The sequence below is a fragment of the Equus quagga genome, chromosome 15 (genome assembly GCF_021613505.1).
Source record: "Equus quagga isolate Etosha38 chromosome 15, UCLA_HA_Equagga_1.0, whole genome shotgun sequence".
NCBI lineage: Eukaryota > Metazoa > Chordata > Mammalia > Perissodactyla > Equidae > Equus > Equus quagga.
In genome coordinates this window covers 71,605,557-71,633,549 of record NC_060281.1, presented here as the reverse complement: position 1 = coordinate 71,633,549, position 27,993 = coordinate 71,605,557, and the positions used below count along the sequence as shown (strand labels likewise).

Sequence of the window (27,993 nt, the reverse complement as noted above, 5' to 3'; positions counted from 1 at the left end):
CTCCAGCCCCTCCAGCCCCTCCAGTCTCTCAAGAGCTGCCTCCCGACTTTCTGCACCTTCCTCCCACCCACCCAAGCACCGCCCAGAGAAGCCGGCCTGTTGAAACAGGTCTGTTTTCAGTCACTAACAGCTTAACCACTCCCGGGGCTGAGCGGTGGGTAGGAAGGTCGTAACCTCTAGAAATACTGATCATGTTCATGACCGTTTGAGGGTCAGGCTCACCACACATGGCTGCGGCTGGAAAGATTTTCAAAACCACTGGAGTTGCAGACCGAAAGTCAGCACGGCTCCCTTCCACACGGCCGCCTGAGAAGGGACAACTCTGGCCCTGCAACTGCCTGGTTCAAAGGGCTTCGGCAACTCCCCCTCGGAGCTTGGGGCATGTTCTTTCCATACGCATTTGACTCCTCTGCTCAAAGCCCTCCAATGGCTGCCTTCCCGCTCAGCACAAGGCAAAGTCCCTCTGCCACCCGGCTCCCACCGTCCTGCACAAACGTCCCCTCAGTGAGGCATCTCAAGGAGCCACTCCATTTCCCAATCCCCTGACTTGGAACTCCTGGCTCCCCTCAGCCTGCTCAGGTTTGCTTTTCCCCATGGTGTCGTCCCCTTGAAGCCTACGCTTAAGACCCATGCAGACACATCGCTGAGTGTGTCTGTCTGTCCTCACCACAGCAAGAAAGTACCCTGAGGGCAGGGAGCTTTGAGTTTTGTTCCCTGAAGAAGCTACAACAGGGCCCAATAAACTGTGATGTTTGTCGAATGAACAAACAACCACCTCAGAAACAAAGCCATGCAGAGTCAGGTCCGGGGCCCCAAGGGTGGTAATTATGCGGGGGATGCCATTCTGTGCCCAAAACGATCTACATTTTGTGACTTCTGCTGTATTTCCCCAAACTTCTCTCATTTGCCTACCGTGTTTATAATCTGGCCATATCTATAAACCAGGTAAAGTATTATTTGTCTCATATTTTTCTTGAAATCAACTCAAGTTTTTAGCCCTATTGTAGGTAATGATATCCATGAAATCATGAGTTGAGTGTTGTGCTGGTGACAGTTTTTCCTATACAATAGTAAATCAAATCTAAAATTTTTTTTTAATGTTTGTCCACATCTCACCTAACATCATCTCGCAGATGCAAAGTGGGGGGTGGTACCGCATTTTGAGAAATACTGTGATTCTGTAATGTTCACATTTTTACAATGTTTCCTTGTCTCAAAATTTTTTTAAGTTAACATACCTGATGTTATTTACTGTGTCGCTTCTAAATTGTTTCTAAGGGAAGGTTTTAAAAGTTCTAAAATTTGAATTTGGACTGCACACTAGATGCTCTCGAGGAAGTGGCAGTAACTTTTTCAGATGTGACAATGTCCTGCGGTCCTATAGGAGAATGTCCTTATTATGAGATGCACGCTGAGGGGTTAGGGGCTGACATGTCAAGACGTCTGCTCCTTTTGGACGGTTCAGCAATAAAAAAACAGAGAAATGGATGGGTGGGCAGCTAGACTGATAAAGCAAATATGACAAAAAGTTACTAACTGTTGGATACGGGTGGTAGGTATACAGGGATTTACTGTACTGTTCTTTCGACTTTTCTGTAGGCTTAGCATTTTTCACAATAATACCCTGGGGGGAAATAAAATGTCCTGCACAACAACAGCATCCTCAGAACAGAACCACAGCAACTATTTTAGGGGAAATTGAGCTCTGAGCTCTATTTTCAAACCAGACCCATTCCTTTATGATCAATCAGTCCTTGTGCAGCAAAGGATCATCCCTTTGCTCATCCAGGAGACTTCTGGATTCCAGACTGAGCTTGGCCATGTCCACTTCCCTCATCTCCTTGATACCCCTCTCTGCTGTCGTTTGTACTCGCTCGAATGCACAGGCTCGTCTGAACACCCACCGAAGCCAGACATTACCGGGACATGTGACCTGTCAATCAGGCATTCCTGGGCCTGACAGTCTGCTGTCCAGTTTTGAATTAGTCCTGCCCTTCCTTCCCTCATCAGCACTTATGCTGAGAGCTGACTGAGGGCTGCCTCATGTCCTCACCATTTTAAAAAAATGATGTCTCTGAGGACACACCTGAGTCCTTCCATTTCCATGTGCAGTGCCCAGATCCTTCAATGGCCCCCTAAGACTCAAATGCCCCACCATGACCTCTCAGGTCCATCCTCATCCCCACTCACTTCCTTAGTTTACTCTGCTCCAGCCATATTTTTCTCAAACATGCTAAGCTCTCACCAGCCTCGGGGTCTTTGCACCTGCTGTTCCCTCTGCCTGGAATGCTCTTCCCCAGATGTAACCGGGCTGTGTCCTTACCACTCAGGTGCCGAATGGTCACCTCTTATCTGAAATGGCCCCTCCATCTCTCTCTCTCACATCGCTTGGTTTAATCATCTTCAGAACATCTATCCGAAGTTGATGATCCAGTTTATTTAGTTGTTGACTATCTGTCTTGCCCGACTAGAATAACAACTTCATAAGAGCAGGGGCCTTGTCTTTCCTACTCATCACTGCATCCTTAGTGCCTAGAACGGTGCCCAGCATACAGTAGGTGCTCAATAAGCGTTCACAAATGAATGAATAGGCCATCCAGATAAAGGCCCAGCAAGAACTCGCTTCCACCTCCTGCTTCAAACCAGGGGTACGGCCTTCTCTGTGGCTCCCTGTGGGGCCCAGCTAGAGCGCGAAAGGGGAAGCTGTCCTTGGTGCGAGAGGCCAGGGACAGAGGGTGCCTCGAGAGGGCCCCTGGGCTTTGGCAGCTGCCAGAGCGAGGGCAGCGGAAGGCAAGGGCTCTCTTACCCATGTACAGATGGTCCTCATTGGGGTCATCCAGGACCTGTTGGCGCAGCCCCACGGAACAGGCAGGCGATAAGGAGCAGGGGAGAGGAAGAGAGAGAACAGATATGAGCAGAGAGGAAGCAGCATCCGCATGCCTGCATCCGCCGAGGGGAGGGCCGTGCTTTCCGCTGTTTTTCCCAGTTAAGATGAAGGGCACTGGAGAGAACCCAGAGGGTGCGATCCAAATGGCCATCTGGAAAATAGGCACCTTCTAGCCCAATCCTCAAGGGTCCAAAACACCCAGAAAGGAGGTTACAAAAGGGAAGGGACAAATTCCTCCCCTGGGAAGTGTCTCAACTTTACTAAGAATCCCGCCTGTCTCCTAGGAGACAATGGACTGATCCTCAGGGTGAAAATTCAAACCCTGTCTGGGCTCTGTGGACTCCTCCATGAAGTGCCCCCATTCCCTGCTGCCCAGGAAATGACGTCTCCCTGCCTGGAATCGCCCCAGCACTTCCTCTCTCGCCCTCTCTCACGGCCCTCCTGCTTTTTTTTATCACACTTTCTCCCTCTCTCCCAAGGGCAGGTGGCAGGCAGATCCACCTCGGTTGCCTCCATGGTGCCCTGTACAGGACTAGGCACATGGCAGGAGCTCAGGAAATGTCTGATGAATGCACAGACAGGCAGGCCGGCAAACGGTCTTGTTGGGTGGAGAGGTCACACGCCACAGGGCAGCGGGGAGAAAGGAGATCCCGCCAGGACCCAGAGCCACTGGCTAACCAAGCGCTCTTGGGCTTCCTCCAAGATGGCCAACTCAAGCAGCAGTGAGTTGAGAGTGTGAAACTCAGCGTGACAGGTGGAGATGGCCTGCAGCCACCATCTCTCTTGTTTGGGGAGAAACAAAGGCAGGCTTCTCAGGTAGACTGGCTCTCTCACCTCTTCCCACATCAAATTTGCCTTCCCCAGCCACCCAAGATCCACGGAACAAGAGCCATGAGAAAGGGATGCACTCTAGGCAGAGGCCCAGGGCAGCCAACCTGGAGCCCTGTGCCCAAAGCCCTGCTCTGCGGGGTGGAATCAGACCCAAGGCCTGGCCCACCTAGAGTTCTCCACCTGATGGGCCCTAGGCAAGTCATGGCTGCTAACCCTCATATCTACCAAAGGCAGAGATGTAACCCCCAAATAGCGGCCTCCAGCCCTTTGCACATGCTGTTCCTTCCCCTGTGATGCCCTTCCCTATTCCTTCCCTGTCTTCTCCATCCAAGGAACAACCAAGGTCATCTCAAACATCACCTCCCCTGAGAGGCCTTCCCCCGCCCCGTCAGGCTGGGCTGGTTGCTCCCATTCCGCACGCCCACAGCACTTTGAACATACAACCAATAAAGTACTTTATCATACACAGTTTACAAACCCTTGTCATCTAGACCAGAGGTGCGCCAAACGAGGTCTGGGGACTTCTGGGGGTCCCCGAGATGCTTTCAAGGAGTCCATAAGATCAAAACTATTTTCCCTTTAACACTAAGACAATATTTTCCTTTTTCACTCCCATTCTCTGCTACTATACAGAGGTGTTCCAGAAACCACGACATGGGATTTCACAATAGGTTGAATGCAGAAGCAGATCCGAGAATTCAGCCGTCTTCCATTAAGACAGACATTAACAACAATAACAAATTTGCAAAAAGGTAAATTCTATGCCATCCTTCTCACTATATTTTTGTTTCAGAAAAGTTATTTTTCATAAAAACATACCACTTATGTTAATATGTAGTACGATTATTGTTGTTTTTAAATGGACTAATAAATAACGTTTATATTTCTCAGTTTTAAATTCTAATGTGGTAAATATTAACAAATGTAACCCAAACAAACAAAAGCTTCTTGGGGTCTTCAATAATTTTTAAGAGCATAAAGGGTCCTGAGACCAAAAAGTATGAGAACTGCTCTTCTAGAGCAGGGGTTGGCAAACCACAGTGTGGAGGCCAAATACGGCCCTCTGCCTGTTTTTGTTAATAAAGTTTTATTTGAACACAGCACAGCCCATTTGTTTACTTGTGTACGGCTGCTTTTGTGTTATTACACATAGGTGTAGTAGAAAGTGAACCAGCTCCAAAGAGACAGAAATGGGTGAAGTGCACCCTCAGTATCCCTCTGACTCTCAATTTCTTCATCTGTAAAATGAGAGTAATAAATAGTCTTAGAGAAGAGTGAGGATTACATGAAATAACAGGGAGGAAGGAGCCTGCAGCAATTACAACTCAGCCCTGCAATAAGCTGTTTGAGGTGACATGGCTGTCCCTGGAGACTAGTGGTATGCCATTTCATTAATAACAGAGGCAGGGCTGGACCATCACCCTTCTTCCCACCTTCCTCCATGTCCCCCCACCTCACCTCCACCAGCTTCACCACGTTGGGGTGGTCCAGCTTCTTGAGGATGGCGATTTCCTGGTATACCTGCTCAATGGGGCCCCTGGGCTGGATGCAGCCCCCTGGGGCTGGCCGGGTGCCTCGGGGTGGAGGGCGACCTGAAGGAGACATGAACCATCCAGGGTCAGGGCAAAGAGATTTTCCCCTGCAGATCGCAGCTACAGGTAGGACAACTGAAAGGGAAGGGTCTCAGCAGGGCTAGAGTAGCTGATGCTACCAGGGGCTTTACACATCCTTTTTCTCATCTGTCTCCTCTGCTGCTGGAAATCAGTGAGACCAGAGACCCAGCCCCTTGCTCAGCCCTCTGTTAATCCCCTCCTTCCCATCGCATGCCCCAGGCCTCAGTGAAAATCAGGAATACATTGAGATGTGAGAAAAAGAAGTCTGCGGTCTGGGTGGCAATCTCAAATTCCCAGGGAGGATGAATCACTTCCCCTCTCTGGGGCTCAGGTTTCCCACTCCATAAGATAGACAAAAACATTTCCCCTCATCTCCTTAACTCATGGAAATAGTAGAGATATCAAATGAGGTCAGAGATAGGAAAAGAAGGAAAAGCCAATGAGAGAAAAATACAAAAGACTATGACAAAAGGGAGACGTAATCAATTCCCAGAATGGCCCTGCAGTGACTAAGAGTCAACAGGTCGGGGATGGAGAGGCCCACAGTCAAGACACTCACGTCACACACTACATGTAAGGATCTAACCGTGATGAACAGAACTGAATGTAGATGTGTCAGCCTTGGAAAAGTAAAAGCAAGATCAGGTGTCATAAGTGGGATAGAAAAAGAGGAAAGATAAGTTCAAGGGAAGGATACTTGCCACTCGCTACACCTGCTGGAACAAGGAGGAAAGTGACAAGTGTAGTAACACAACATTGCCTGATTGGGGAAAGGGAGGTAAGGAGTGGGTTAAGCTGTCCTCAAAGGAAGTCAGAAGAAAATGTCAAAAATAGATAAGAAATAACAGCACAAGGATATTATCTGGCTCAGAGTTTGGATAAGCAGGATAAACCAGGGTTGGGTGCTAAGATGGGGTTTATGTTTTTCCTTATTGACTTTCTCTTTTTGGTCCAAGAATACGTTTTTCCAAGCACTGCTGACAGGGAGCTCATGCTGGAGCAGCCTCAGATATGCTCACCCACAGGTCTATCATCTGACCACACAGAGTAATTACCAGCCACAAAAAGAGCTAAAAGTGGGGGCTGCCTGTAGGGAGAGGGAGGAGTATAGCAAGGAATTTGTCTTCCTTTCTAAGTCCTCCTGGTCTTTTGCCTTTTTTTTTTGTAGATACAAGTGTAATGCCTTGTGGTATTTAAATTTCTTTAATTCATCATTTTAAAATGTATAATTCAATGGTTTTTAGTACATTCACAAGGTTGCACAACCATCACCACTATATAATTCTAGAACATTTTCATGGCCTCCCCCAAAAAACCCATACCTATTAACAGTCACCTCCCACTCCCTCTTAATCCCAGCCCCGGGAAACCACTAATCTGCTGTCTCAATGGATTTATCTATTCTGGACATTTCATATAAGCAGAATCATACAAGATGTGATCTTTTAAGTCCGGTTTCTTTCACTTAGCATAATGTTTCAAGGTCATATATCAATACTCCATTCCTTTTTGTGGCTGAATAATATTCCATTGGATAGACAGACCACCTTTTATTTATCCACTCATCCACTGACATTTGGGTGGTTTCCACTTTTTGCCTATTATGAATAGTGCTGCTTTGAACACTTGTGTACAAGCTTTTGTGTGAACACGTTTTCAATTCTCTTGGGTATATAGACCTACAAGTAGATTTGCTAGGTCATATGGTAACTCCATGTTTAACATTTTGAGGAACTGTCAAACTGTTTTCCTTTAATGGATTTTTTGACTTGATACCTATATTACTTCAATAAATATTTTTTTAATGAAAATGAATTAAAAACCTCAGCAGGAGGCCCAGTGCTGTCTTTGGGGCATCCACCCAGGGCACTCTTTGTAGGAGACACCATTCAGTGGAATCTTCTGTCTTGCCCCAGCCCCTGCACCTAAGAGCAAAGCCCTGGCCCACCAAACTCACGTGGAAAGCCCGCCTGTCTTATCAGCTTCTTTTTGGACAGCACCTTCATCGCCTGTGGGAGAAAAGACCCCACATCCTGATTAAAATGGAGAGGAGGGTGGAGGGAGAGCTCGCTCCACGCATAGGCCTGCCCCAGCTCTTGGTGCGCTGGCCGCCTGAGGACAACGTAGTGAGCACTTTGTCATCAGAGTGGGTCAAGCAGCTACAGGTCGTGTGGAGGCTGAACTCCCGGGGCCCCTCCAGCCCTAAGGGTGCTTCCAAGGTTCCAGGTCAGCTCTCCAAGCTGGGGGATCACGAGCCTTAGGACTCGCTACCACTGAATCAAGACATGAGTGAGCTGGAGTGATGGGCAGGAAGGAGTATGACTGGCTATTTTGCCCATGGGGAAACTGAGGTTCAGCAGTTATGTCACTTGGCCAAGAACGCACAGTTCTCACATGGGACAGCCAGGATTTAAACCCACATTGGACTGAGGCCGGAGCCTCAGCTATAAGGGCAATTTGTCTCACTTCCACCTGTTACCGGTGCTATGGAGGATGCAGAAATGGCAGCCGGAGCAAGGATATGAGACATTGCTGGATTTACTCATTTTCCTCCTGAGCCAATCACTTTGCTTCCCCATTTCCCCATCTGTAAAATGGGAACACTACTTCCTTCCTAGTGCACAAATTGGACATGATCCAACATCAAAATGAGACAACAGCTAAGAAAACCGTCCAGGAAGCCAAGTGCTCGACAGGAGGCTTTTCCTCTGGACAAGGGACAAGGATGGGGGTGGGAGGGGGATGTGGATACTTACATAGTAGGTATTGTCATTTTCATTGTAGGCCAACTTGACCACGCCATAGGAGCCCTGGATAAAGGGAGATGCCCATGACACACTATCCAGAAATTATGATTGGTAAAATGAGGACCCTCATACAGAGGTTGCAAACCAATAGCTCATTGGCCAAATTTGCCCTGAAATAGTATTCTGTCGGACCTGCAGTTTTCACAAAGTTTGAATTAGTTGCCAACATTTAAAAACAGAAAGATTGAATATAAAAATCCAGATTCCCAGCTTCTTTTGAAAAAATGAGAAGATATGGAGCCCTCATTTCTGTATGTGAACAGTTTGCCACAGTCCTCACCACTCCCTACTATACACCTAGCCTGCATTAGTCATTTCTATTACTCACTTCTTCTCTATTGGCATTTGAGTTTCTGACCCCTGCAATGACACTGCTCATTGGCTGAAACAAAAGCAAAAATAGAAGTGAGAATACCTGAGAGGGGGAAAAACTAACACTAATTAGGGAGGATGTAACCATCACCATGATGATACGTGATTTCTCTAAACTTTCTGAGCTTTTGCAGAAACGTATTAATATGACAGTATAAAAATAAAACAAAATAAATGGACCATGAATGGCAAAACTCTCCCCTATAGCCTTGTCTCCAAAGCCTCACCTCCCACTCCCACCTCTAGTGGGTTCCCTCCATAGTATCTGAGACGTCCTTGATAGGCATGGAAAACCAGCCTGGCTCCTGGCATATTTACCTTTCCAATTTCATCCTTCAGTGTGTACTGGTTCAGCTGTACACAATCCTGGAAAGTAAGTAGAAACACACAGAACACAAATTGTCAGTTTGCAGCCAGATACATTTTTCACAAACTAAACAAACATGCAACCAGGACCCAAGTCAAGAAAGAGAGCATTCCCAGCTGCCCAGAAGCATCTCCCAGTCACTGGCTCCTCTCCACAGCAACCACCATCCTGACTCCTAACACCTCAGCTTTTGTACTCTGTAAAAACGTAATCAAATAGTATGTACTCTTTTAATGCCCACTTTTTAAAAGGTTGTGCCCACTTTTAAAAGTTAATTTTATTTTATTTTTTATTTTTTGTGTGTGTGAGGAAGATTGGCCCTGAGCTAACAGCTGTTGCCAATCTTCTTCTTTTTGCTGAGGAAGATTGTCACTGAGCTAACATCTGTGCCAATCTTCCTCTATTTTGTGTGTGGGATGCCACCACAGCGTGGCTTGATGAGCAGTGCTAGGTCCAGGCCAGGATCTGAACCTGTGAACCCCAGGCCACAGAAGCAGAGCACATGAACTTAACTACTACGCCACCGGGCGGGCTCCTAGAAGTTAATTTTAAATTAAACAAGTAATCTATGACTATGTTCTTCTGTGAAAACATAAAGTGACACAAGAGAAAATCTGTGTGACCTTGAGACAGACAAAGGTTTCTGAGACAATACACAAAAAGTATAAAACATAAAAGGAAACAAACGATAAACTGAACTTCAAGAAAATTAAAATTTTTCTCTTCAAGACACTATTAAGAAAATGAAAGGCAAACTACAGATTGAAAAAAACTATTTGTAACACATACATCAGAGAAAAGACTGGTATCCAGAATATATAAAGAACTCTTACAACAAATTAAGAAGACAACCCAATTAAAAAATAGGCAAAAGATTTGAAAAGACATTTCTCCAAAGAAGATATACAAATGATCAATAAGCACATGAAAAGAAGCTCAACATCATTAATCGAGGGGAAATGTAAATTAAAACCACACCCATTAATTGGTAAAACCAAGAAGACTGACCAAACCAAGTGTTGTCAGAATGTAGGGCAGATAAAACCTTCATACACTGCTGGGAGGAATTTAAAATGGTGCAGCCTCTTTAGAAAAGAGTTTGGCAGTTTCTTACCATACGACCCAGCCACTCTGCTCCTAGGTATTTACCCAAGAGAAATGAAAACACGTGTCCAGCAAAGACTTGTATACAAAAGCTCATAATAGCTTTATTTGTAACAGTCAAAAGCTAGAAACAAATCAACATGTAAATGGATAAACAAACCGTGGCACACCCATACAATGGAATACTATCTAGCAGTAAAAAGGAATGAATTACTAGCAGATGCAACAACATGAATAAAGGTCAAAATCATTGTGCTGTGAAAGGAGCTGAGCTAAAAAAGTGTGCATACTAAATGATTCCGCTTATGCAAAATTCTAAAACTTGCAAATTGATCTATTAAAAAGCAGGTCAGTGGGTACTTGGGAAAGGGAAAGCGGGGAGAGGGCTATATCATTGCATGTGCTGGAAATGCCCGCGACCTTGACTGGGGTGATGGTTTTGCAGATATACATACATCAAAGCTGACCATATTATCGTAAATTTGAAACGAATTATACCTCAATATAGTTAGGGGGAGAATATCACAAGAAGTAAAACTGGGAAAAGAAACACGAGAGAAAACTTCAAGTGTGACAGATAAGCCCAAAACTTCCCTTAACTGCCCGTCCCAATTCTAACCCTCTCCCCAGACCTTGCTGTCAGCTTGGCGTATACACACCCAGGCCCTTTTCTGTGCGGATGCACACACACGCACCCGGGGAAAATACAGGGCACTGTTTGGGGATGGGGTTTGGAGAGACATAAATGGTGTCACACTACATCATTTCTCAACTTCCTTTTCTCTCTCAACAGTGTCCCTGGAGACAGCTCCGTGTCAGAACGTACACACAGAGCAGGTCCGCGTGTCTCTGCTGTCCGTGTGTCTCCACGGCACGCAGAGCCCGCCCCTCACTGGTGGACATTTTAGGTTGTTTCAAATGTTTCTCTCCAGTGTCGCTTTTATCCCCCTGAGTCCTGGAGGGAAATGACAGGCAGAAGGGGACACTGTGGAGCTGTCCTGGGGGCTCTCACTGCCTTCTAATCCAACCCCTACACACTGCTAAATTCAGCTTTCAAGGGTCCACTCTGACCACGTCAGCCCCAGCTCCCTGCGGCTTCCAGGGGCAAATCCTGACTCCAAGCCTGGCCTTCGAGGCCCTCTAAAGCTCTGACCTTCGCAGAGCACCTAGTTGCCCATCAAATACCAGTCTCCCCTTCCTTCCTTTTAACGGAACTCTGGGGGCAATGTCCTGGGCTAGAAGACTGCATTTCACAGCCTCTCTTACAGCTTGGGGTGGCCACGTGACTGAGTTCTGGCTAGTGGGAGGCAGGTAGAAGTTGTTGGGTAGAGCTTCCAAGAAAGAAGACTGACTTAGGAGCCAGACACATTTTGCGCTTCTTCCCTGCTCCTTCTTTCTGCCTGGAATGGAGCTGTGAAGACTAGAGCCACAGCAGCCATCTTGAGACCATGAGGCTAACCAGTCTCAAATGCCTAGCTCCAGATTTATTTTACATGATAAATAAGCCCTATTGTGTTAAAGCCACTGTTGTCAGGGGGGCGGGGAGGGGGCTCCTTTGTTTCTCTATTGATATTGATTGATATAAACCCAATCTCTCCCTCTAGCCCTGTTGCCACAGTAGCTCCCATTATGGGCCCCATACTCTAGCTAACTGAATCCCTGACTGCCCTTTCCCCCATATCATGCCTTCTACCTCTGGGCCTTTGTTCATGCTGTGTACTCCCCCTGCAGTGAATTCTCTGTGTACCCATCTCCAATTATGAAAATTCTACCTAGCCCTGAAAATTCTACCTAGCCCTGAAAATTCAGCGAAACATCAGTCTCCTAAGAAAGCCATTCCTGATTTCCAGGCTGCTCCCAATTCAATTCATTCATTCTTTCAACAAATATTTTCAAGCTCCTACTATGCACCAGGCACCCTGCTAGGAGCTGGGGATGCTGGTGGAATAGACTATTCCCACAGAGCTTCCATCCCAGCTGGGGGAGACAGGCAGCACACAACTTACACACACACATAATCAGATGGTGGTGAGCACTGGGAAGAAAAGTCAACAGGGTAACAGGCCAGAGAGGGGCTGGGGACCCAGAGCTGCTTAGAGGGTGGTCCCAGAGGCCTTTCAGAGGAGATGACATCTGAGTTGAGACCTGGGCATCAGATGGAGGTGGCCTTGCAAAGATGGGGGAGGTTCCAAGGAGACTGGACAGCAAGAGTCAAGGCTAAGGGAGGGAGGGAGCTCGGATATCTGAGAAGCCTACGGAAGTGGGTGTGGACTCAGCCCTGAGAGTCACAGGAGGGCGGGAGAAGAGGCAGGGTCACTCGGGGCCCTGGGAACCCTGGCGGGGAGGTGAGTTCTAACCTCCCTCCCTCCCTTAAGGTTACGGTGCGGATCGGATAAGAACGCACACAGCGCCCTGAGTGCAGTGTCTGGTGCGCACCCAGCCACGGGGCCAGCTCTCAGGCCGGGGGCCTCTCGCTGACCGGCCATCCCCGTTCCAGAGCCGCCCCGGCACCTGCGTCTCCCCGCTGGGGGCTCACTCTGGCTCCGCAGCCGCCCCGCCCACCCGGGCCTCCCAGTGACTGCGGGAGGAGGGGTGAAGGGCCGCGCTCCCTCGGCCCCGGGTGGGATAACTCTGGGGCTCAGGCTCTCCGCTGTCTCACGGGGTCCCGGAGATGAAGCCCAGCTGCCCACGGTGGGAACCCGCACCATCGCACGCCCTTTGCCGACTTCTTCCCAGACTTCCTGGGGTCACCTCCCAGATCAACTGGGTGCACTGCAATCCTTCCGGGCCGACCCCACGCGGAGACGCGCAGGCCGCGCGGGCCCCAGGGGCGCCGGCTCACGCACCTGCATGCCGGTGATGGAGACGTGGTGGGACTCCACCGTGGGTGGCCGGGGCAGCCGCGGGGACGACTGCGGGGAGCCGACGGGTGACGGGGGCAGGCCCGGGTGCACGCAGCGGCCGTTCGCGTCCAGCTGGGACCGCTCCTGCAGGGAGAGCTTGCGACCGGAGAAGTGGGGCCGGGACTGGGACCCGGAGGCATCGAGGGGGACCTCTCGGCCATCAGCCTCCAGTGGCCGGTCCCGGGCCAAGCCACGGTCCACAGCACAGCCCGGCTCACACTCGGTGACCACGATGAAGGACTCCATGCCCAGGCGGATGCTCAGCGACGAGAGGCCCCGCAGGGCTTCACAGGGCTTCTGGCCTTCGCTGCTGCTGCCGCCCCCGCCCCCCAGCTCATCCTGGGGGGCGGCCCGGTCGCTGCTCAGCTGGCTAGAGACGCATGATGACATGGTGCGGTGCGGGCCTCACCCCTCGCGGACACACCGGGGCAGTCCCATCCGGCAGCGGACACCTGCAGAGAGAGGGGGGGTCAACCGCCCCAGCCTGCGGGCAGGGCCAGCGAAGGGGCCTCTCCTGCTGCCCTCGGGCTGAGTCCTCAAAACAATCTCGCCAAATATGTGATCTGCTCTCAGTCGTACAGAAGAGCATCCTCTACGTTTCCTTATTTTAAAAGCCCCTCCTCACACTCTTAACTAGAGTCCAAACTCAATTCCTGTAGGAACCAAGTAGGAGAAAACCCCAAAACAGGGGCCAGTCCCGTGGCTAAGTTCGCGGGCTCTGCTTCCGCCGCCTAGGGTTTCACGGGTTCGGATCCTGGGTTCGGATCCTGGGTGCGGACATGGCACGGCTCATCAGGCTGTGCTGAGGTGGTGTCCCACAGGCCACAACTGGAAGGACCCACAACTAAAATATACAACTATGTACTGGGGGGATTTGGAGAGAAAAAGCAATTAAAAAATTTTTTTAAACAAAACACCCCAAACAGAGCCCTACGCTGGCTAAGCCACAGCAGCTGCTCAGCTCAAGCCAACTGCTGCTCAGCAGGGATCCCGGCCTGCTATTGCCTGGTTTTCCCTTTTTTTTTTTTTTTTCCAAGAGAAGCCCTAAATCCAAGATGTTAGGTGAGATGGCTTGATTTTTTTTTTTAATTAGCAATTATTTCAAATATTTTTAAGTGCTGGGCAGGCCAAATGAAATAGTTCCACATGGCAACCTCTGGCCTACATTGCTTCACAATGGCAATGACCCAGACAGCACTTTACAAAACATCTTCCACACGTCGACATAATCTCACAAGTACCCTAGGTTATCGGTTGGCTATTATACCCCCCATTTTGTAAATGGCGAAACCAAGGATTGAAAGAAAGAAAGGAATTTGTCCAAGGACTCCTACAGCAAAGCCCACGCACAGCAGTCCGGTCTCCTGGCCTGGCCTCAGGCCAATGGTTCTCAACCGAGGAGTGGGGTCGGGTCGGGGTCACACAGAGAAAGGACAGGCAGGCGCCCGAGAGCGTGAGTGAGGGCAGTCTGCGCTGTCTGAGGAGCCGGGCTCGACATATCTATTATCGAAAGTTTTCCTAGTTCAGCCCCCAGCTGGTGTCGCCAGACATGAGGCAAACATGAGGTCAAAAAGGCTGACGTCAAACAGCTTGGTGTTCCTCAGAAAATTAAACAGATGATCACCATATGACCCAGCAATTCTCTTCCTAGGTATACACCCAAACAGCACTATTCACAAAAGCCAAAAGGGGAAACAACCTCCACGTCTACCACGGGAATGGAGGAGCAAAATGTGGTCCATCCACACAATGGAATATGATTCAGCCATAAAAAGGAATGAGGTACTGACACCTGCTACAATCTGGATGAACCTCAAAACTACATGCTAAGTGAAGGAAGCCAGAGCCAGAGGTCACATATGTATGATTTTATTTATATGCAGTTTCTAGAATAGGCAAATCTATAGAGGCAGAAAGTAGCTTAGTTGTTGCCTAAGACTGGGGAGGTGTTGGGGGCATGAGGGAGTGACCGCTAATGGGTATAGAGTTCCCCTTTGGGGTGATGAAAATGTTGTGGAACTAGATGAAAGTGGTGGTTGCACAACACTGGAAATGTACCAAATGACACTGAATTTTTTTTTTTAAGGAAGATTAGCCCTGAGCTAACATCTTCTGCCAATCCTCCTCTTTTTGTTGAGGAAGACTGGCCCTGAGCTGACATCCATGCCCATCTTCCTCTACTTTATACGTGGGACGCATACCACAGCATGGCCTGCCAAGTGGTGCCATGTCCGCACCCAGGATCGGAACCAGCCAACCCCAGGCTGCCGAAGCGGAACGTGGGAACTTAACCGCTGCGCCACTGGGCCAGCCCCACGAATTGTACATTTTTAAATCGTTAATTTTATGTTATGTGAATTTAAAAGAAAAAATAACTGACTCAGTCCCTTAGACTGTCAATTCCTTCCGTCTCTGGGACAGAATATTAACCTTTGGTTCATGTGTTTGACAAATTCTACTGGACAAATGTCACAGGTGCCGCTGGAATTCAGGGAGTACATCTGAGGATGTGGATGGTGGCAGCTCCATGCTGATCACCCACATCACGAAGGTGCCAGGAAAGCCGTGAGTGCCGAGTAGAGAGATTTTATGAATGAATAAAGTTATATCTCTCAATGACACTGGGTGGCAGTGAGGGAGAAGAGAGGGGGGTACAGATGGGAGCAGAAAGCCAGTGCTCCCCAGGGAAGCTGGCTGAGGGACAGACAAATTCCACTTGCCCTTTTGGGACAGTCCTGCAAGAAGTATTTATGGCACAGCTTCTACGTCAGGCAATTCGCACAGCGATGTAGGCTGATGGGGTCCTTGCTCTCGTGGAGCAGAGAGAGACCAATGGGAAAGGCACTAAGGAAATAAGCACAGTGTCCCAGCCTGGACACGGGCACTGCTTATGAACACATAGTTCACTGTAAAGGGATGACAAAGAACCTAGTCATGTGACGAGATGCCCAGCCTCGAGTATAGTAAGAAAAGTGCAAATTCAAACTACAATGAAATGGTTTGGCAGGTCCTCAGAAACGTAAACATAGAATTTAAGTTTGACCCAGCAATTGCTCTCTCAGGTATTTATCCGAAAGAACTGACAGCAGTGATTCAAACAGATACTCAAACACCCAGGTCCACAGCAGCCTATTCACAAGAGCCAAAAAGTAGAAACAACCACGTGTCCATCAACAGATGAAGGGATAAACAGAATGTGGTCTAGCCATACGATAGGATGTTATTCACCTCTGACACATGCTACAACACGGATGAGCCTTGAAAACACGCTAAGCGAAACAAGCTAGATATTAAAGGACAAATGTATGATTCCACTTATCCGAGGTACCTAGAATAGGCAAATTCATAGAGACGGAAGGTTAAAGTAGAAGTTAGCAGGGGCTGGGGGAGAGGGGAGTCGCTGTTTAAGGGGTACAGAGTTTCTGTTTGGGGTGATGAAGAGTTCTGGAAATAGATAGTGGTGACGGCTACACAACATTGTGAATTTAGTTAATGCCACTGAATTGTACACCTAAAAATGGTTACAATGGCCAATTTTATGTTATATATATTTTACCAAAATTAAGAAAATAATAATAATAAAACTACCATGAAACTTTTTTTCAACTATCAGATTGGCAAAGACAAAAATATATAATAATAGCACTATTTTGGTGAGGCCATGGGGAGTATGAATGGTACCATCCTTATGTAGGGAAATTCACAAATATCTAACAAAATTCCAAATGCACATACTTTTGACTTAGCAGTTCCACGCCTGAGTGTTTATTCTACAAACAATTTTATACGTAAAAAATGATGTATGTACAAGATCATTTTGGTAGTGTGGTCTGAAATGATCATCCAAGGGGACTGAGTAAATAAAATGAGGTACACGTATCCCAGGAGAAAACCATGCATCTATTTGAAAAGAGGTGACTCTACACATACTAATGTGAATTACCTCCAAGACACATTGTTACATGGAAAATACTTTAAGCATTAGTGTGCTGCCATTGGCATGGGCGGGGGTGGGGGGGGGAGCCAAACATGTATACATAGTTGCACATGGATAGCATATTTCTGGAAAGGTACTCAAGAAAATGGTAACAATGGCCTCATGACAAAACAACTGGAAGTGGGAGGACAGGGTGGGAGGAACCTACTTTTACTGTATTTACTTTTATTTTTGTACCATGTGCAAACAGTAACCATTCAGAAATTAATTTTTTCTTTTCTTTTCTTTCCTTTTTTCTTTTGGTGAGGAAGATTAGCCCTGAGCTAACATCTGTGCCAATCTTCCTATATTTTTATCTATTTTTTTTGCAGCATGGCTGGTGAGTGGAGTAGGGCCACGCCTGGGATCCGAACCCGCAATCCCGGGCCACTGAAGAGGAATGCATGGAACTTTAACCACTCAGCCACTGGGCTAGGCCCCAGAGATGAATTTTTAAAAGAAAGAAAATAACTGTAACCATGATAGAAGTCAGAGGCGGTCCCATCTCCTAATCCTCTATCCCCCCTTACTGCGTCTGAGAAAGAAATCCTAAACTGTGTTCCTGTCTTGCCCTCCCCGTCAGTGAAAGAATACACGACCCAAGTTCAGCGTTCTCTGTGACTTTGCATAGCCTTTTTATGATCCTCATCTCCCAGGAGGGGATAGGCAGGGCCCCTGAAGGATGACTGCTTGGGCCCTCAGTGGACAAGTGACTCAGCCTCTCTCAGCCTCGGTTTTCTCATCTACAAAATGGACACTCACCAGGTAGCCATCAGGATTGAATGAGCTAAGCACTCAATATCATGTCTGGCTCATGGCTAAGTGCTCAGAAAGCTATTCTTTCAACAAATACCTACTGAATGCCGACTACCTGCCGGGTTGTATTCCAGAATGTTCCTCTTCTTGTGTGTGTTCCACCAGCCCCGGTGGTGTGGGCCTGCCTTCCCCAGGGCCAGGGAGCGGCTCCAGCGGCCCGTCCTCCCTCCCAGAGCCACCTCTGACAGGCCTACAGAGTTCCTGAAAAGAAAAGTAGTCTGGCAGCATCCGAGAAAGTTAATGGAGAATTTTCTTTGTTGCCAACAGAAAAACAATTGCTTATCGATCCCCACTCCAGGCCAAGGACATCAAGCCATCCGCCCCCAGCAAAGCTGTTTTTAATCAGTCTCCTTGACAAGCTGGCATCTGGCCTGGGCCTTGGCCCTTGAGGTCTGGAGGAGGGCGGAGAGGAGAAATGCGCTAGCTGGGACCGAGGGGGCCTCTGTGTTGGAGGGGCAGGTGTGTCCAGGTCTCAAGAAAGACAGTCCCCTGGGACACAGACCTCAGCGCCTCAAAGCTACCTGGATGCCCCCGGTCTGCAGCGAGGCCTGGCAGGCAAGGTCTCAGCCATTCAGCCTGATGGAAGATCTTCCACCATTGACCCCTACAGAGTCTGAGCCAGCATTCTGAACAGTTTTGGGGTCACAGACCCTATGAGGTCACAGGCCCTTTAAGGGTCTGATGAAAGTTACCAACATTCATCCCAGGAATAAAAAAAATCACACAGAGGAACAATGGTTTGCATAACAGCAATAGCTAGCATCCAACTGAGCATGTACCATGCACCAAGCATGGCTAACTGCTCTGCCCTGGTCATTTGAGACTCACAGGCCCTCCGAGAGGGAGGGACAGCTAAGCATTTGATTTCAGGGGGCCCCAGAGTAAGAAGACCTTTCCAGAGAGCTGTGTGGGTTTGACAAAATGTCAAGAGCCTTTTCCTCTGAGCCTCCTGCCTCCACCCTGGGTCCCTCCCCTGCCCCGAGGCCTCCCCCACACCCTGGCCAGCAGCCCGGGCTCCCCCCCAACCCCTCTTGCAGAGTGGCTCAGCTGACCCACCAGACCCTTCCTGGAGCAGATGGACCGGCTGGGGCCAGGATGAAGGGAAGCGCTCCTTCCTCTGCCAGGAAGCCAAGTGGCACAGGCCTCTAGGAAACGCATTCCCATTTCCTGGGGGCAGGTTCCAGCCGGCGCCTGCTCACCAAATGCAGAGCCACCGCGGGAGCTGCAGCATGCCAGGGACATGCCCACTCCGAGACACACCCTGCACAGGGTCCCCTGAGGTCCCAGGCACCATGAGACAACAAAGGGGCCAAAATAGCCCAAAATAGCTGTGAGGATCCTGCCAGGGACAGGGACAATGTCCTCCCTGAGATGATAGGCTTAGCCAGCCGCCTCCTCTCTCATGTGGGGAAACCGAGGCCCAGGGAGGTCCTAAAGGAAATTCACTCACCCATTTGTTCTTTCAACAAGTAATTGCTGAGGACCTACTATGTGCAGGATAAACAGATGTGATTTCTTAAAAATAGGCACACAAGTGACTCTATAAGCACAATGAGGTCACTACGATGGGCCCTGATCCAATGTGACTGGTATCCTTATAAAAAGGGGAAACTTGGACCCAGAGACAGAGCCACACACAGGGAGAACGCCAAGAGAACGCGAAGGCAGAGATCCAGGTACCGCACCTATGGGCCAAGGAACGCCAAAGGTGGCCAGCAAGCCACCAACGCCGGGAGACGGCAGGGCACAGGTTCTCCCTCAGGGCCCTCAGAAGAAACCAGCCCTGCCTGCACCTCGCTTGGGGACTCCTGGCCTCCGGAACTGTCAGAGAATACACTTCCGTGGTTGAAGTCGCCCGGTTTGTGGGATGTCATCATGGCAGTCCTGGCAAAGGAACACAGCTCCCCACCCAACCAGAGAGGCTGCCACCTCAGAGGCCACAGATTCGGAGGAGCCCCCAAGGCCTGAGTGGGAGACCCGGGAGGCTCAGCTGTACCAGCCGACGCAGCACTGAGGCTGGACGCCAGCTGGAATATTCCAGACTCGGGGCCGTGGCCCAGCCAAGCAGTCTTATCAGATTGAGTGACATCAACTCTTAGGACTGTCTCTCCTTGAACCAGTTTGGAGTCACTGAAACTGACTGTCTCCCCAGAGACAAAGGCTCTCCCTTTAGAGTACACAGACCCACCCCATCACAGGCCCTCGAGCAAAAAGGTGGCAAATGGTGACTCTTGGGTGACATCCGGCCACTGATGTATTTTGCTTGGCCTACATTGTGTTTAAAACCATTTGAATGACATGCCAACATTTTAGAGCTGGGAGACTTCAGATAAAAATAAAAATTTCCAGAGTCTCTTGAAGAACTGGACACTCTGATGGCACTGGGCCTGTGTTCTCTCCTGGCAGCAACTTGGGCAGCTCTGAACACGAGATACACTCGCCAGCACGCCACAGTCCTCACCATTCCCCACTGCCTCCCCAATGCCAAGGGCAGGCTGAGTGCGGCATTACATGCCCTCCCTTTTCCACATCCCAGGACCTATTATACCCCTACGGGCCCTACTTTGAGACTCATCAAATGTTAGTGCTAAAAGGGGCACACATCAGTGGTCACCTGCTCCAACCATTTTATTTCACCAATATGGAAACAAAGGCTCGGGGCCGGCCTGGTGGCACAGCAGTTAAGTTCACATGTTCTGCTTCTCAGTGGCCTGGGGTTCACCGGGGTTCGGATCCCAGGTACAGACATGGTACCACTTGGCAAAAGCCATGTTGTGGTAGGCGTCCCACATATTAAAAAAAGTAGAGGAAGATGGGCATGGATGTTAGCTCAGGGCCAGTCTTCCTCAGCAAAAAGAGGGGGATTGGCAGTAGTTAGCTCAGGGCTAATCTTCCTGTGTTAGGGGGACAGTGTGAAGGCACGGTGCCTTATGGTGCTCAGAAAAGAAATGCAGAGGATTCGGGCACAGCGATATCAACTTGACCGAACTTCTGAAAGCCATGCCTTTGCCTTTCTTGTTTACTGCTGAACTCCAGGACCTAGAACTTTCTAGAACACTGCTGGCCCTCAATAAATATTGGATAGAGGTCACTTTATTTCACTATTCCCAAGGCTTCTCAGAAGGTCAGATGCTTTCTTTAGCTTGCCTAGAATCTATGTTCCTTCAGTTTGAGAACAGCAGCTCAATTTATGTCTGGGAACCTAACCTTCTGTGCGAAAGGTGACTCCATGGAGATGTCCACACCACCAGCTTCAGGGGTTACCATATGAATCAAGCCTGATCAACTGGACATCAATTGCTCTGGTCAACTGACTCATTCAAGAGTAGATGTGTGACCCAAGTCAGTCTACCAAGTCCTATTCTAGGATTTTGTGGAATTATTGAGAAGAATGTCTCTTTCTGTGAAATGCACAGCAATGATTATCTACTTCTAGAGTTACCAGGGGCTGGGGAGAATACTGCCTTAAAATGAAGTTGACAGAGAGAGAGAAGAGAGGCAACAGATGGAGAAGAAGTGAGGCTGGAGACATTGTTTGGGTACCTGGATGCAGCCATGCCTGAAGCCCACATACCCCAGGAATTTTTAACTACATGACCCAATAAATTCCCATTTTTGCTTAACTTAGTTTGCGACTGGTTTTCTGTCACTTACACCCAAGGGTCCTGACTGACAGAATCACAGAGCTGAGTAACAGAAAAACTTCTCCCCTAAGCTCTCTACACCGTAAGGCTCCCAACCAGGCAAAATTATTAGGCAGCTGCAAGTCCTCTGGCAACCTGCACAGACTTCACCTTGACAGTCAGGCAGAGACCAGAACTTCCAAAGTCCTTTTGTTTTTTTAAAGAAAAAAATCAAGGAAGGGCAGGGCTGAGGAATAGGACAGAGTAAAGGGAAGAAACTGACCAGCACTTTCGACACAAGGATTGCCTCATAGTTGCAGCAGCCAGAGTAGCCGCAGACGCAGGAATGGCTGCCGGCTCGCCATCCTCAGTGCTCGCCAAGTGCCAGGCACTATCCCAAGCACTGTGCGTGTATTGCCTCATTCAATCGTCCTAATAACCTTATGAGTTAGGCACCATCATCACGCTTATTTCACCGTGAGGAAACTGAGGCACAGGGAGTGCCAGGGACTCGTGCACAATCACACAGTGCTTTGGGAGGGCACAGGTGTGAAATCACAGGCTCCAAAGAGGTGGAACACGTGATCAGGGGCACCCCCCTTCTCCTTAGCATGTGACCTTGGGGATAACAATGCTGCCTACCACACAGGCCCCTGCATGCAGCGAGTGCTCCCCAAATGGAAGCTGTTGCCAAGAAAGCACTTCAGCACCTGTCAAGTTCACGCTCCTCGACTGGCTTTAATTTCCATGAAAACAAAATTTTTTCATCTCTAATCTGACCACGCTAACTTAACTCTTTTCATCTTCCTCTCTAACTCCCGTCCACGTGCAACACTTTTTACAAAATTAAAAACAGCGTGCATATAATTTTGCACGCTGGCTCACTTGCGTCGTACGAGCTCGTGCACGCTCTCACATGGCTTCCATAAGCCATGCACCAGGGCTGCAGAGGGAGTCGCTCGGACCCAGGGAGGTGAGAGGACCTCTCGGAGGCAGTCCAGCAAGTTCGAGGCAAGGCCAGGGCGAGAACCAGGCGTCCTGACCCCTGCAGCCCAATAGTGTCCCCTGCCGCCCTGGATGCTTACGGAGCAAGAAACTCCACATCTTTAGGGTCTCGAGTCCGCCCTTCTTCGGTCAGTAGGGAAGGATGGTGGAGAGAGCAGCCAGGTATCAAAGGCCAGGTGTGCACTGGTGGCCCTGACTTGAAGAGCAAGGAAGTGTGAAGGTGTGGGTGTGGGTGTGGGGGGTTATCTAGAAAAGGGAGGTCGGAACCATCTTGCTTCCTTCCTCTTCTCCCACGGAATCCCCCCCACAGTCTTTCACTGAGGTAGAGAAACAACTGGAATTTTCAATTTATAATGAAAAGAAAAAGACTTTGACTTCGACATTCTGCAGCTTGGCGCGTCAGAGATAGAGGGGGCTGGCTCGGCCTCCACAGGCATCGGGGCCTTGCCCACCCACAGCCCTTCTCCCTCCTTCCCTGCCACTTGGAGGAGATGCTAACTCTCGCTGCCTCCCTCCCCAGCCTCCAGCACAAAGCACCCCCAGCCAGGGGCAAGGAGGGGCTGGGAGCCAGCTCTGCGGGTCCAACCCTGTGCCCCACTCCTGGACCCGGAGGGGGAGAGAACCGTTGAAATGAATCTAAATAAAATCTCTTTGCCCCAGAGGCCTTGAAGGCAAAATCCGAATAAAAACCTAAAAAGACCCATAAGGGAGGCGTCCTTTCCTCCACACCCTGCCTCTACCCCAACCACTGGTTCCCCATTTAAACTTCTCCAGCAGAGGCTTCTCTTGGGCACCACCCACAAGTCCTCTTCCCCACCCACTCACTTCCTGTCTCATGCCCAAGCCATGTGGGCAGGGGGGCAAGACTTTGGCCTGGGGAGAGGGGTATTTTCTTGGGGGACCATCGTCTCTCCTCGCCAGGTTAGAATTAGCATTTTTATCTCTGCAACTGCCATCTCTCAACTATTTACAGAAGGCAACAGGATAAAAAGAGACAACACAAAAATAGTTGCTCAGCAGCTTTCAGGATGGGATGGGGGTGGGGGCGCAACACAGACACTTCCAGTTTTCTTTCTCTCCTTTTCAAAAGGAAAAAATGGCTAGAATTGTTTACCTCTTCCAAAGCGCACCCCGACAGTTCACAAACCACTTGCTGGGAGCTTCTTGGGGACAGGGATCAAGTCCCAGCGTTCCTCAGTTCCCAGGGCAGGGCTTGTCACCAGCCCCCCCGAGAAGTATGGGTTCAGTGAAAGATCATGACGGTTCCAGGGCCATCGCTAAGTACAACGCAGCGCCCTGCTCTGCCCTGTTTCCGTCACCTCCTGGGCCTCCTTCCAGCCTTCCAAAAAAACCAGCCAGTCAAACAACATAAAACAAAACAGAACTTTGGCTTTTCTCTATGCTTAAAATGTTTCATAATTGGAGAAAAAAATTTGGTGGCAACACTACAAACATGACTGAAACGGAAAACACTGGCGGCTAAAATAATCCCGTCCCCATTTTGGTCAGTGACATCCCCCGCCGGGGAAGGCCAGGGCCAGAGGGCTTCCCTACGAGGTCAAGGGGCACCCACCTCCTTTTCAATAGGCTCTGTTTCTTGGTTTTCTTGAGGAAGCGATCCAATCAGAGAAGAAAGAAAAAAGAATCATTCAAAATCTTATTTTTCAGAGAGCAAAACCATTTGGAAATTATTTCTGCGCCACAACGTCCTGGAGAACGTGGGTTCTCTACCGCATGAGAAAATGGGCTTCCCCAGCCAGCATAAGGAGGCCAAGGGAAACACAGGGTGCAGGACCCGAAGGTATGTCAGGACCCCAGGGGACCTGAGCGCCGGTTTTCTCTTCTGTAAAATGGAGCCGCCTCAGCTCACCTAGCGGGTGGCCCCAAGGTCCATCTTCTGTATGACGGTGCCCAGCACACAGCTCACCTCCTAGTCAACGCTCTGAAAAGACCACGTTTTCCCTTCCTCTCTGAGCTCCACCATCCCCAGGTCAATCAGAAGGGGCTGAGGGGCTGGTCGTTTCTGGGTCCCCCTCCTGGCTCCATTTTCCCGCTGCTCCATGTCCGGTCCATGTGGGCATTTCTGGCAAAGCTATCGGGAGAGACGGAGCTGACTCCACGCCCAGGCACGGAGTTAGGGCACCATCTGTCTGGTGAGGCTCTCTCTACTTTGTGGATTTACTTACCTGGAAAAAGTCTCACAAAATATGTAAAATAAAATCACACGGGGACCTACATTTAACAAATCGTCATCACTGAAAAGAATGGAACTGAATGAAATCCAGACTGTCTCTGAAAATCACACATGATACCTGTGACTCGACCCGGGAGGCAGTGGGCTTAGAAAGGGAGCTAGGGTTCTTGTGGAGGGACAGGTGGCGGTGAAATTAAGGGAGTCCTGAAAACCTTGCTCCGCAAGCTGGTCCCCAGTTGATTTCACAGAACCATCCTTCCATCACCCTCTCTGCAAACAGAGTGACAAATAATGTCTTATGCCCAGAGGGTTATTAATTGGGGGCTGCCAAGGCAGAGGAATGGACACACTGGCCTTAAGAAGCCCTTATGAAGGAAACAACCCAAATGTCCATCAACGGATGAATGGATAAACAAAACATGGTGTATCCACACAAGGAAACACTATTCAGCCACAGAAAGGAAGCGCTGATACATTCTACAACTCCGACGAACCCTGAACATATCAGGCTCAATGAAAGAAGCCAGACACAACAGGTCACATATTATTAGCAGGTCAGTAAGGTAACAAGCACAGCCTGAAAGAAGAAAAGTCCATTCCAAAAGGGAAGCGCAGATGCCTCAACTTCGAGGAAAGAAGGCACAGAAGCTGGGTGACAGCAGCTGCGGCACCACCAAGCCAGGCCACCCCGCACCCCACATCCGGGTTCTTCAACCCGGTCCAAAGAGGAGGAGCCACTGGAAAAGCAAAGCATCTGGAGAAAATAGCAATGAAGGCCCTCTGACCCAAAGGAAAATCTGAAATAGCATTTGCCCCAAATCTCCAGGATCAGGAAAAGAAATGGGAACCATGTGCTTCCCGCAGCCACCAGAAGAAGGAACACTGGGGAGAAGGTCACAGGTGACGCCGAACAGTTACTTAGCCTCTCTGAGCCCTTACATCAAACGGGTTCATGGAGAGGTAAGGGCGACGCTGTGGTCCATGTTAAAATCTGAGCCAAAGTACCTGTCCCACGCAGCCCACCCCTTCCTCCGGAGGGAGGTGCCCCCCACCCACCAGCTCATCTTGGATCCAGACTGAGGTTCTCAAGGAGGGAACTCTGGGTTCCTGCAGAAAGTTCCCTCTGCCAGGTCATCCCGTCCTATCTCCCTTCCTCCTACTCCCATCCAATCTCCACGTTTTAGCCCATCCTTCAAGGCTCAGCACAAATGACACCTCCTTCAGGGAGCCTCCTGGATTCATACCACCCAGAAGGGACTTCTCCAGAACCCCCACTGACCTCTGCCTCCTTCATCCCACAGCACTTATCCCTCCTGGTATTTCTCAGCAGAGGCACTCCTGGCATTTAGGACAGGGCAATTCTTCATGCCTACTGTGGATGCCTGCTTGAGGATCTGGCCTGCTTGCAGGATATTTGGCATCCTGGCTCCTGCCCACCAAAAGCCAGGGGTGCTCAGCATCATTGTGACAACCAAAAGTTGCCTCCAGACTTTTCCAAATGCTCACCAGGAAGGTGAGACAGCCCCTGATGAGGGCCACTGCATAGTGATGAGTGAATACATTTGGCTACCAGCCTCCTAACAACCTGGGAGGAAAGATAAGCCCAAGCTGATCAGCATCACCACGATGCCTGCGGAGATCTGTGTCTTCATAGGCTACTCTAGTAAACAAATCTGGGCCCCTCAAGAAGCTGAGGGCAGCCTGCAAGGGCCCCTACTCTAAAACAGGTGGTAAAGCGCAAAGGTTCTAGAGCCTGACATGCCTGGGTCGGCTGAGTGACCCTGGCAAGTTACTTAACCTCTCTGAGCCCTTTTATAAAATGGGGCTAATTCCTAGCAACACTGCAGGATTGTTTCAAGCCTCAATCTCCTCATCTCTACAATAGGGACAAAAATCTGCCTCATAGGATTTTGCTAGGCACTAAATGAGATAACGCATGCAACACATAGCACAGTATCTGGCACACAGCAAGAACTCAACAAATATGAGTTATTAACATTATCAGCATTATTATCCAAGTTAGGGCTCATCGAATGATGGCTGTCACTTCTTATTACAAAAATATCTTGCGCGTTCTCGCTGTGAATGGCTGCTTCTCTACAGGAAGGGGTATGAGCAGCAATATGGAAGGGGGTTCCAGACTCACTAGGAAGCTGTATTTGCATAGCATGCACACTGTTTACTCTCAAACTGCACATTTTTGTGGGGTGGCTTGGGAGAAGGGGTCTAACTCCCCCAAAGCCGTCCCCCTGCTGCTGCCCCTGCCTCCCCCCAGGAGCAAGGGAGCCTATGGGGACCTAGATCCATTCTCTTCTCTCTCCCCTGGGGGCAGGGCCAGGGGCGGGGGAGTGGTGAATGACAGCGCAGCTCTAGGGCGCAAGAAGTTTCTACCTCTAGGATTGTGGGCACTTCCAGACCGAGGAAGGTAAAAGTTGCCTCTCAGGAGGTGGACACTGCATGTCCCACCCCGAAGCCAGCGCGCCCCTCTCCTGCTGACCGGCACTAAGATCCCCGCCCCCAGCACCCTCCGTCTGCCCCCACCTTCTGGGGGAGACAGGAGGGGCGGAGGTGCAACCTCTTCAGCGCCAAGTGAGAGCAGCAGGGCGGCTGGCAGAGCTGTAAAAACACCCGGCTTCCCAAACTGGGCAGTGCAGGGGGTGGGGGAAGCCAGGAAAAGCTCGAGGCTGGAGCGAGTGGAACCCCAGGCATGCAGAGCGGGGCTGGGCCCAGCACCCCGCGTCCCCAAGAGTCAGGCGCAGGGTGCCAGGGAAGGCACCGCTGCGTTCACAGCGTGCTGCGGCCCCGAGGTGAATTTAGGTCAAAAGGACCAAGCCCGTGAGGTTCCGGCTGCCAGAAGCGGGGCGGGGGCAAAGTCCCCCCGCCCCACAACTGCTGTTCTGGGGTCCTGCCGCCTGGTGTCCAACCCATAGGGCCTGGGTTAGCCCCCAAGACAGGCGGGGTGCGGGGGTGGACAGCTCAAAGTCCCGTGGCCCTCACCCCTGCGCGCTCCAGTTTCCCCACCTGTCAAACGTGGGGGTGGGCCTAGGCCGCCTCCAACATCCTTCACTGCCCCCGCCCCCGGCGACAACGGTTCCAAACTCCGGGACCGCCCCTGCCACCCCGGGCCGGGCGCGGCCCAGCCAAGAAGGCCACCCCCAGGCCCGAGCACGCGGGGAAGGGGCGCCGGGGGGCCGCGTCTCCCCACGTGGCGGGGCGTGCTGGCGGCGCACGTGGGGTCCCCGGGGTGGGGGAGCCCGGAGCCGGCCTCGGGGCTTTGTCTGCATCCCGGCAGGGGTCCCCGCCCGAGAGCGCGAGGCCGCCGGGAGCCGCGGAGGCTGCAGTCCCCGCCCGCCGCCCGGCTCCCGCCGCTCACCTGGGCTCCGCGCCGCCGCCGCGTCCCGCGCTCGGCGCCCCCGGCTCGGCTCGGCCCGGCTCGGCGGCGGCGCGCGGCCGCGCCCGGCCCGGGGTGGCAGGGGCGGTCCCGGAGTTTGGAAC

The 27,993-nt window shown here is 50.3% G+C and overlaps 1 protein-coding gene across 9 annotated transcripts in view; it reads right to left on the bottom strand.

Annotated features, from left to right (window-relative positions):
* Positions 1-27,934, bottom strand: part of CAMKK2 (calcium/calmodulin dependent protein kinase kinase 2) — a 54,412-nt gene extending 26,478 nt beyond the window's left edge. For 3 of the 9 annotated variants that reach the window (XR_006885453.1, XM_046641248.1, XM_046641252.1), the window contains exons 1-7: positions 17,732-17,833; positions 12,828-13,336; positions 8,829-8,876; positions 8,088-8,141; positions 7,289-7,340; positions 5,177-5,310; positions 2,807-2,843 (exon numbers count right to left, since the gene is read on the bottom strand). Coding sequence is in view for 7 of the 9 variants with exons in the window: in XM_046641248.1 (XP_046497204.1) it covers positions 2,807-2,843; positions 5,177-5,310; positions 7,289-7,340; positions 8,088-8,141; positions 8,829-8,876; positions 12,828-13,274 (772 nt within the window). In the remaining 2 variants the exon portion in view is untranslated. Of the gene's footprint in view, positions 1-2,806; positions 2,844-5,176; positions 5,311-7,288; positions 7,341-8,087; positions 8,142-8,828; positions 8,877-12,827; positions 13,337-17,731; positions 17,837-23,418; positions 23,492-27,871 lie in introns of those variants that run through there. The other 6 variants (XR_006885454.1, XM_046641246.1, XM_046641247.1 and 3 more) reach the window with 6 other exon arrangements.
* Positions 27,935-27,993: the final 59 nt, after the last annotated feature.